This window comes from Micromys minutus (genome assembly GCF_963924665.1).
Source record: "Micromys minutus genome assembly, chromosome: 20".
Classification (NCBI taxonomy): domain Eukaryota; kingdom Metazoa; phylum Chordata; class Mammalia; order Rodentia; family Muridae; genus Micromys; species Micromys minutus.
Genome location: NC_137955.1, coordinates 23,555,225 through 23,566,356, shown reverse-complemented (window position 1 = coordinate 23,566,356; position 11,132 = coordinate 23,555,225). Strand labels below are relative to the sequence as shown.

Below are 11,132 nucleotides of genomic sequence, written 5' to 3'. Positions count from 1 at the left end.
TTTATTTTTTTCAATACATGGTTTTTCCATGTAGCTCTGGCTGTCCTGGAACTCGAGCTGTAAACGGGACTGACCTTGAACTCACAGAGCCTGCCTCTGCCTCCCAAGTTCTGGTAACACCACTGCCCACCTCTTAGGTATTTTTTCATAGCAAGAAGAAAAAATAACCAATATATCCTAAGGTTCCTTCCTAATATCTACTCCTCTCAACGAAAGAGAATGTCCCTGTTGTTTCTTTTCTGAATGAATATACAACAGTCTTTATGTGCCTATTACTACTGTGTGGTCTGGTTTCCTAGCACTTCATATTTATTTATATCTTGGAAGTTAGGTAACCACTGTAGTTTAGCACATCTCTTTGAGATCTTTATATGTTAAAGATGAGAAAACGCTGGTCCCTTGAGGTACGTAGGAGGCAACAGGATTTCAGCATTTCACTTAACATAGCTTCTCCCACTTAGGGCGAGGCTCAGCAGTGCATTGTATTAGCGGATGGATTGTAACGAAACTCTCTCCTAACTTTAGAAATTGATTTCACATAGATTGCTTAAAGAAGGGCTCTTGGAGATAGGGTGGGATAATGCATTTGCATCTGATCACAGATGGACTAAAATTGTTGAGTTAAAAAGGAAGATGCAGCTCGCAGATCTAAGTAAAACTTATTAGATAGTTTTTGGAAATCATCACAGTATCTCAAAGACCCTATTCAAGGAACTGAGGTGAATGAAGGAATTTCTGTCTCTCTTTTTAAAAGTTATTTATTTTATGTGCACTGTTGCTGTCTTCAGAAACACTAGAAGAGGCAACAGATCCCATTACAGATGGTTGTGAGCCACCATGTGGTTGCTGGGAATTGAACTCAGGACCTCTGAAAGAGAAGTCAGTGCTCTTAACCACTGAGCCATCTTGCCAACCCCTAGAAGGTATTTCTTTGTACTTCATCGGTGAGAACTTGGCCATTAGCTACTGAGCACTATGTTCAATAGGACATGTCTTAAGCGACAGCTGTCCTTTAGAATTCTTTTTTTTTTTCTTTTTGTTTTATGCTTGTTTTTTTTAATTTTTGTTTATTCAGACAGCGTCTCTCTGTTATATCTTCGGGACTCACCATGTAGAACAAGCTGCCCTTAAACTCACAGAAACTCTGCCTTTGCCAATAAGTGTTGGGATTAAAGGCATGTGAATTTCTATTTGGTTTCAAACCATTGTATTTGCAGTGTCTTAGAAAACCGAAGAATCGGAGACCAACACTTTTGTAAAAAAATAGTTTTAGTTTTAAAAATAGGTTTTCTTTTTTTTTTTTTTTGATTGATTGATTGATTTTGTGTGTGTGTGTGTGTGTGTGTGTGTGTGTGTGTGTGTGTGTGTAAGTTGTGTGCAAATAAGTTCAGATTGCAGAACAGGGTGTCAGGTTCCTTGGAGCTGATGTTACAACCTGGGAACTGAAGCCTGGAAACTGAATTCTGAAAACACTTGGTGACATGGGCTCAGACACTGTTAGAATTGAGTCATGTGTCCTTAGGGCTCAGGTGGAAAACAAATGGTTAACTGAGAAGCCGGAGGAAACATTAAAAGGCTTGTTTACAAATGCATAGACAGTCTGTGGAGACTAACTGATGGAGAGGAATCTCCAGGCACTGGGTGTGTCTGACATCCTGAAGGAGCCGAATGAGGAAGAAGCAATACAATGAGAGAGCATTCCTGTGGAAGGGTCAGTTTGAGAGAGCTGGAACTTCAGGGGAGCAAGGACATACCGAGCAATGATGACTCTACAGAAAGGACTACGGTCTTTCTCCCTCAGGTCACATGAACCCGGAAGCTGGACATCAAGTGACCCTCTGCTGGGAGCTGATAAAGGTTAAGCTCAAAGGGACAGTAGCAAGGTAGGAAAGGGGCATTTGAAGGATCTATCAAAAGTGAGCAGAGAATGCTAGAAGATCAAACCATTTGAGAAAACAAAGGAAAATGACGTAGGAAAAAACTGGAGTTTGAGCTTAATGTGTAAACAAATACATTTTGATTTTTTAATGTAGTTTTAGGGCTGGAGAGATGGCTCAGTGGTTAAAAGTTCTTGCTGCTCTTGCAGAGAGGAACCAAGTTCGGTTCCCACACCTACACTGAGTGGCTCATAACCTAGAATTCTGCCTGTAATTCCAGCTCCAGAGGGAATCCAATGTCTCTATTCTGTACACATACAATTGAAAAGGCAAGAATTTTGTTTCAACTTGATTTTAACCACTAAGTGTGTATTTTCATATTATATAAATACAAGATCTTTAGGCCTTGCGAAGTTGAGAATCTTGTTTAAGGTTATGTGACTTAGTTTACTCACTCCTGTAAGTGAGCAGGGTGTGCTGGCAGCCTCTGTCTGTCACTTCCAAGTCTGCCACGCAGTCACAGGCCATGCCTCTCCTCTGATAAAGAGGCTCACACACCAGTGACAAATGTGGGAGGTTCTGTTGAAAGGTCTACTACTTTTCAGTAGAAAGAGTCAGCTGATGAAACATTTACTCAAAGACCTCCCTGTTTGTCCCAAGCTTTCCCAGGCCTGGATCACATTCAACCTTTCCCCCAACCCCCTCAATTTTGTTCTCTCTTCCTTTCGAAGATACCAATCCCTAAGAGACAAGCTGTAGTCTATACTCTTTCCCACCATCTGTTTTCAGAAAGCCCAGCTTGGAAAATGACTGTGATCAACATGATCTGGATTGCAATCATTTCAGTGAATGTAACGTGCACACTGACCTACGTTCCGAGGCAAACGATAGACATAGCAGCCAATTCCTTGAAGTGCTTAGCGTACTTGAAATAGCAATTAGAATAACATTGCTGCCTTAGCACATTCTTATAGACCCATCAGCCACTAATTCTTCCATTATCCAATATATTAGTTAGAGCTTCCAGTACCACTTTATGCAAGAATATAAACGCAAGTCTGGCAAGAGCCCTTGTTTTCTTGGAACTTTGTGTCTCAGTAGACGAGCATAAATAAAAAGTAGAAACAGACATGTGGGTTTCAAGCTTGGGTGGTAGGACCATCCAGATGCTGATGAGAAGCAATGTAGTAGAGGACAAGCCTAAGGAGCCTGAGGTCAAAAGAAGACTTCTACTTGGAGTCTTAGGAGGGTGATATGGATATTTGTTTTTCTCATTGCTGTATGAGATCTCAGGGAGACCCTGGTCCACAACCAGGGTGTGTCTTTCCTTCTAGAAACACTCAGAGATATATTTCCTATTCTAGATGATTCTACACCCCTGAAATGAAGATTAACTACTACTGTTAGCATTCTATCTAAGCTTTGCCCCACAGTTACCTGGCAATAGCCAGGTATGCCTGACACTATAAAAGGGGCTGTTAGCCCCTCCTCTCTTTCTCTTACTCTCTTGCCCTCTTACCTTCTCCCCCCTTTGTCCCTTAGCTCCCCATTTCCTCCCCCCCTTGAGAATAGACTCTATTCTATACTATATAGTCTTGTATTATACAGACCTTTGTGTGTGTGGCTTTTCCCTCAGGGGGAAGAGATGCCTCAACACAGGCCCACCGGAGGAGGTACCCCTTTCCCCCACACCTCACCACACTTCCCTAGAACATATCCCCCCTTTATCTTTTATAAACACATCAACTACAAGGTTGAGGCTCTTTTGGGACATCACGTAAAAACAACTTTAAAGTGACAGTAGCTGAAGCCAAGTCGGAGCAATCTGGAGACTGAGTGTGTCTTGAGACCTTGAGAAAGGATAAACAAGGTGATGAATTCTCAAACTCCAGTCCCAGATTTATATTTAGGGTTACTTACAAAAGGCTTCCAAAATTACTCTCCCAACTTTTGGTTCAGTTTATCCCAGGGTGCAGATACAGGCTTTAATATTGGTTTCAAGCTCTACTGTGCTCGCTCTGGATTTTCTGGAAAGATCACAGCAAGATGAGTTGAAAATTCAAAATGGTGGACAGGAAGAAACTGGTGCAGGAAAAAGAGCCAGCTAGGAATGGTGGAGACCCTTAGTCTGCAGTGCATGCCTCCCCAGTAAGGTCAGGAGGTACAATGGTTGGGACTCTGAAGAGGAGTTAGCAAGTCCCCCTAGACTGAACTTGCTCTGTGAACAGTCTGTATGTTGCCTGCTACCTCTGTTATCCTCAATGGATGGTAGATATTCTGATCTCGATACATGTCTGGTGATATTTTCCAGAGTACTGTGGTGGGAGCCTTCGGTTAACCAAATTGCACACAATTGGAGGAACCCGAGGCATGCTGTAACAGCTGGTATGTGAACTTCACCATTCTCAGCTAATGGAATGAGAAAGGAATGTGGAAATGGGCTGTAGGTGAAGGGGTGTTTGTGTTCGGGTTAAAATTCCAGGTTTTCTTACATCTGAGAGATGTTTGAGTATAGTTTCAACATACATAGCAAAACAGCCTCACAGCAAGTTAAAGATGGAAGGAAAGGGAAGACAAGAGCTCTGGCAGAGGAGGAGGAAGAGGGAGAGAAGGAGGGGCAGGAAAGGGGAGGTAGAAAGAGTATGGATTATGTAGGAAGAAGCTCAGAGAGAAGCTGGGGAAATGGGGGTCCTCGGTTATGGCTTTGAATTCAGGTTGTGGCGTTTTTTGCTCCGAGTAGTCTGAACGTGGGTGAAGTTTTGGTTTTGAGGATTGAAGAGAATTGTACTTAGTTATCTACATAGGAAGCACCGTATCATGAGGCACTGGGGAGAGTTTGATGATGACTAGGAAGCAGAATGAGACACAGGGAGGGTGATGCAGACAGGCCGCTTCTGTCGATACAGAACTGAGCTCAGGGAGAGAAAAGCCCATGGCCTTGATGTATACATGATGCACGAGGCAGGGTCACTTGCTGAAAAAGTATTTTATTGGCTCTTCTCACACAACAAAATTCCACACTAAATCTACAACCAGATCACACATTTAGTATATTAAAATGAACACTTCAAATATATATTAAATAATTATTACACAAATCTCTTCTAAGAATCTGTCCATTTCCTTGACTATAAATCAAAGCTGAAATATTCTCTTGTTCTAATTTGGGATTTTAAAGGCTACCATTTGCATTGTGCTAATCTTAATCAGAAAAAAAATTACTGGGAATGCAGGCAGCATATAATTTATATTTGATGCCAAAGTTACCAAACAACCACTTTTGAGCCATGTAATTTTTATCTAGTGATAAAAGAAGTTTATCACAAGGATATACGACAGCTATTACCACCAAATTACTTCCTAATCAGAGACTAGTTGAGACAAGTCATTTCCAACCCAGGAGTCTCAGAGCCTGTATCCTATAAATTCAGCTGTAGGCGCTGCTGACAGACTTTAAAATATCAAACCATTTAGCTGGGCAGCAGCAGGCCTTTATTCCCAGCACTAGGGAGGCAGAGGCAGGTGAATCTCTGTGAGTTCGAGGCCAGTCTGGTCTATAGAGTGAGTTCCAGAACAGCTAGGGCTATAGGGGGAAACCCTGTTTCAAAAACAAACAAACTAACTAACAAAAACAAAAACAAAAAACAAAAAAACCCAAACCCACAAAAACACAAACAAGCAAACAAAAACACAAAAACAAAGCAAAAAACTTAAAAGAGACCCTAACCATTTGAAGGCTTTGGGCTATTTCACAGATTTTTCAATCTGTATGCACATGTCATATGTGTGAGAGGACAGATAAGTGTAGGGTATAAGGGACATCTTAGCTGTTGTTCCTCAGCTGCTGTTCATCAATGACACATGTCTGTCATTGGTGTGGGACTCACCAATTAGGCTAGACAGGGTGTCCACGGATGCACAGAGCCTCCCATCTCTGCCACCCCAGAAGAGCAGTATATATGAAACTGAAAGTATACATTTCCACATACGGTTTTTACCTGGGATTTGTTGATTGAATTCCATTGTCAAGTTTGCCTGCAAACACTTTAACCAACTCAATCATTTTTCTATCCCATACAAATTTTGACTTAAAAAAATTAATGGGGTCCCTCTTCAGAAACTCCAATAGATCTTTGCAATTTAGAGGTTATAATGTATCAATCATTATTTAATCAGTGATTTCAAATAGACAAGAAGAACTACTGATGTGTGCATCTGAGATGGAGGAACTGGGAAAGCTTGACGTTGGTAGTAGAAGAAATGCTGGGACAAACCCAAGTTTGAACCCTGTTTTACAAGAACACAGGGAGGAAAATGAGTATTGCCAAGGTCGCAGCATGGTCAGAAATGGAACCAGCGTCAGGATTCAGTAATTTCAAAAAGCATAGTCATCTGTTACCTTCTTGGATGTTGGGGTGTTCTGTTTTGGATCATGGTGCTTACTGTTCTTAGCATACAAAAGCCAGTGCTTTTCGCCTGGAAGAGGTGGTGAGGAATAGGTCTCAGTGGGGCGCACCCAGGCCCCGTGTTCCTTCTGCTCAACAACTTTCTAGTAAAGTGGTTATAAACACCACAAAGTTCTGCAGAGGCAACTGACAGCAAAATACAAACCCTTTTCCAGGAGACTTCACAGTAAAGTGTCACCGTAAAACGAGAGTGAGTTTCGGGGTTCTTTCTTGCATTATTGCAATCGTCAGGTAGCCTCCTCCATTTCTCTAGGTAAGGATGGTGTTTAAACAGAGCACAGACTTCAACAACGTGTGTACGGATCCACAAAAAAAAATAAGATCTTAGACTTCTGTACACAGGTTAATCTTAGATGTGAATACAGTGTAAAGCACGCTCATCAAATAATTAATGTACGACTTCACAGTGAACAGAGAGGGGCCAATTTGCTACAAATGTCCTGCCGCTCCTCTGGTCTTTGAGGCAGGGGAGGAGCTAGCTCTGCCCTTGGTGGGGTAGGTAATCTGGAGGGTGATGAGAAGGGAAGGCTGTCTTCTTGCAGAACTAAAATCTCCTTTATATCCCCCTTTTCTTATTTCCTTCAGGAGCATATGGTAGAGGAGATTTCCTGCGGGGAGTCTAAGAAAAGAGCATGGTTGAAGCAAAGTGGGACCCTCACGCCAGGCAGTGCCTCAGGTCTGTTACCTCAGCGCTTTGGAGGCTGGGGCAGGAAGATGGCCTGAACTACTCAGTAAGAAATCCTGGATAACAACAGCAGCAGCAGCAACAACAACAAAATAAGGAAGAGAGAAAAGATATTTAGTAACTCTTCTATCTCATTGCTGAGCTTCTGGCATATTAAACAGAGTTCATTTTACAAGTTTAAAATTTCAAAACTTTATAAAGAGATTGAAGTTTCATTTTGTACATTCTTTTTTTTTTTTCTATGATACCCAAGAACATTCAATTAAAGTTCACGTTGGCCACCCAGAGGCGCAGCGGAATGAGCAGAGCTAGTCGTTGTCGTAGATGCAACCTGGAGGAAAAGAAAATAGAACTTTACAAACGTGTTGGTTTTTATATGTGTGTGTACGTCTGTTCATGTGTGTGCAGGTGGCAACCTCTAGTGACATCCTCAGGAGCCATGTACTTTCTCTGTAACAGGGACTTTCAACCTCACTGTTGAGAGAACCCCTGGGATCTTCCTGTGTCCTTCCCCCCCCCCCAGGGCTGGGATTACCAGCACTTACCACTACCCGCCATTTTCATGTGTGTTCCGGCAATCAGACTTAGCTTCTGTAGTTTCAACGTAAGCTTTGCCACCTGAGCCATTCTTCTAATGCCTATTATGGTTTTGGAGGCAGGGCCTCCTGAAGCCCAGGCTGCTCTCAGACTCCATAGATCACTGAACGGGACTTTCAACTGTGGAGCCTCCTGTCTTCCTATCCTAAATGCTGGGTCTGCGTTACCACATCTGACCTTAAGAGTTTAAATACAGATTGTATACAACATACCTTAAGTGTTTCAAGTTACAAGTCCGAGTACATCAATGCTCCAGAATTAAGAGGAAAAGAAGAGTAAAACTGGCTCATTTTACATTAAAAAATGCTAAGTGAAATGCCATAGATTTAATCTTCTGTACTGGCTAGTTTTATGCCAACTTGACACAAGCTAGAGTCATCGGAGAGGAGGGAGCCTCAGTTGATAAACCACCTCTGTAAGATTGCGGGCAAGCCTGTAGGGCATCTCAGTGATTGATGTGGGAGGGCACAGCTCATTGTGGGTGGTACTATCCCTGGGTTTTATTAGAAAGCAGGCTGAACAAGCCATTGGGAGTAGGCCAGTAATCAGCACCTTGGTCTCTGTGTCAGCTCCTGCCTCCACATTCCTGCCCTGTTCTTGTTCTGACTTCCTTTGCTGATGAACAGTGATGGGAAAGTCTGATAGAAATAAACCCTTCCCTCCCCAACTGGTCATGGTGTTTCATCACCGCAACAGTAATCCTAACTAGGACCCTGTCATTGATAATCCAATTTCAACAACATTCATAAACAAATTTATTCTCCATCAAATGAGATTGAAGATTAGTTATTCTGGCATTACATCACCATTTGGAAATGAGATTAGTTAAGCAGCAACAAGTATTACAAGCTCAAAAGACTCAAGGATCAAGGCCGGGGAATGACTTAACCTATGGAAAGCTTGCTGGCAAGCAGAGAAAATAAGTTTGATCTCAGAACCGATATAAAAACAAAACAAATGACAACAAAAACCTGGATGGGCCAGGCATGGTGGTGCACACCCTTAATCCCAGAGTTTGAGAAACAGAGGCAGGTGGATCCCTTGAGTTCAAGGCCAGCCTGGTTTACATAGTAAGTTCCAGGCCAGCAGATGCTACAGAGTAAAACCTGGTCTCAATAACACACACATGAACATTCACACACATGCACACACGCAAAATGATGACAAATGGGCACATTCTGTTGAGATTAATGCTTCAAGTCATCATTAGAAACACCTGATGATTTTACTGGTGTTATTAGCTATGAAATATGCACCGGTTAATTGACCAAAGTTTCGTTACACTCACATTTCAGCATTTGCCAACTTTACATTTGTTGCATTTCAGTATTCGTTCATTTAGGATTTGCTAATTTCGATTTTTAGAGGTTGTAAAAATGAACCTGTTGCTAACTTCTTGGCTATTTCAGTTGCTGCAGAATGAGAACTGCTAGTTTTAAAACCTGTTCCTAATTAATTGAACAAAAACGCATTCCTCTGTGATTAAAAACAAAACCTTAACTCATGTTACAATACAGAATTTACCATATACTTTCCCTTCCCTCCACTCCCCCACGACTTCCTTCTCTTCCCTGTTCTGTTGCTTGTTTTGACACAGGGTTCCATGTAGCCTTCTTGCCCCCAGTTTTCATTGTGTGCTTAAGGCTGCCCTAGAACTTCTGGTCGTCCTACCTCCACTATCCGAGTGCTGGAATTAAGAGCCTGAACGATCACAGCTATCTTATGTTTCCTTATTCCGGAGAATAAAAACGCTTTTCTTCAGCTTCCTAATCTTGTGTGAAGATGATCTCCCTTCTCCCTGTGATACCAGGTCCTTCTCTCTCTTCTCATTTTTGAGGATCACAAATTCTGATCAGCTCTGATGGCTCCAATTAAGCCAGCGAGTGGTTTTCCCTGTCACTGTGGAGGGCACTGCAGGAGACTTACCATCAGCGATGTCGTCATAGATTTCGCCATCACTGCAAACATGGAAAACCATTATTATTATATAGGAAATACCTTCCCAACATTAACATAGAGAAGAAGACAGCAATAATCTGATTGCCATGTCAGAAACCTTGAGAGGAGAAAGGGAGGCTGTGCTTGTGGATGTGGAAGGGGACAAAGGTTTTACATTCATCTCTGCATCTTTCTTCCCCGACTTTGTCGACTTCTAGCTCATTCTATAAACAGAATGACAACACTTGCCTTGAGGGCATAGCCCATGCCCTACTGTGAGCTTTGCCAGGGGCATAGGACATCTGAACTCCCTAAGACCTGCTACAGAACAGAACAAACTCAATTGCAAAGGCACCACCCCCCTCAGGGGCCTCAATCCAAAAGTGCAATGAATTAGTACTACCTTCTTATTTTTATTTGAGTTTCAAGTGTTCTACATTTTAAATAAATGAAACATAGTATTTAGCTTATAAAACGGCTGTATTGTTTCTATGTGTTTCTAGTTATAACGTGTACATATCAAGTTTAAAGTATTTAAATACTAATCATGGAATATATGGCTATTATGAAATTTTGTATAGTCCTTACTGTGAAGATCACACCCACCATAGTAATTTTGGTTATTTTTATGCTTTCGGGCTTTGCTTAGTCCTGAATCTCCATGAAGTATTCTATTAACAACCACTGAGCGACTCTCATGCACTGGGAGACTTAGAAAATATGAGTCTCGTGTAAGCTTTGGTTGTAAAAGTGTATATTCTATTGAGTGATCTTTTAAAAGGTAAATAATATAAATATAAGCTCAGTCTTGTGTTTGCTACAGTTGCAAGCAGAGTGGTGAGGTAGCTGTGTTACTTAGGGCAGACATGTTTTCCTTCCTGCCCTATCCCTGACTTTATCATGGAGGCAGCAGCTGGCCCCTCGTTGTTGCCAAGTGTGGCAGATGCTGTGAGTTCCCTATGTCTTCTGTTTGGATCCTTTCTCTGAAGTAAAGGGAGGGTTTAGCTAATAGAAAGCTGATGTGAATTCAAAGAGGACAGATTTTCCTGATGTTTATCTATAAATGTTTATGGATGCAGGTCTTTCAATCGGTACCGAACCAATAGTCACTTAATGTCCTTTTTCCATTTTCCCTCAACCTTCCTGTAGTCATTACTGATAAAGATGTGTCCCTATCTGAAACACACTCTTCCCATAAAATCTGCATCTTTCTTAGAACCACTGTAATACTGCTGACTACTGTTGGAGAAGAGAAAGCTGTTAGGGTTGTTTTTTGTGTGCTCTCTTCTGGCTTGCTGACAGTACTCGGAACACATATGGTCCTGTTCAGATGCATGTGTCCTGTCGCTTATGGTAAAGGGCTTGTGAATGCTTGGGTCTTACATTATGTCAGTTTTACAAAAATTTCTATTGCTGTGAGACTCAGTCTGATAGTGGGGTTAATTTTATGCTCTGGGTTTCTTGGGGTTAGGATCTTAAAGGGTTTCGGAGGAGTCCAAGGAGTACTAGGCTGTAACAGACTGTAAAGGTCTTATTCATAAGAACACAAGAGTCATTGATTACTATCTT

General features: G+C 41.8%; 1 protein-coding gene across 2 annotated transcripts in view; it reads right to left on the bottom strand.

The window, feature by feature from the left end:
• Positions 1-7,336: 7,336 nt before the first annotated feature.
• The window catches only part of FYB1 (FYN binding protein 1), a gene marked incomplete at its 3' end in the record, with an annotated part of 78,767 nt that continues 74,971 nt past the window's right edge, over positions 7,337-11,132 (bottom strand). For both annotated transcript variants that reach the window (XM_080933576.1, XM_080933577.1), the window contains 2 exons: positions 9,552-9,583; positions 7,337-7,359 (listed from right to left, as the gene is read on the bottom strand). In XM_080933576.1, coding sequence (XP_080789702.1) covers positions 7,337-7,359; positions 9,552-9,583 — 55 coding nt within the window. The remainder of the gene's footprint in view (positions 7,360-9,551; positions 9,584-11,132) is intronic.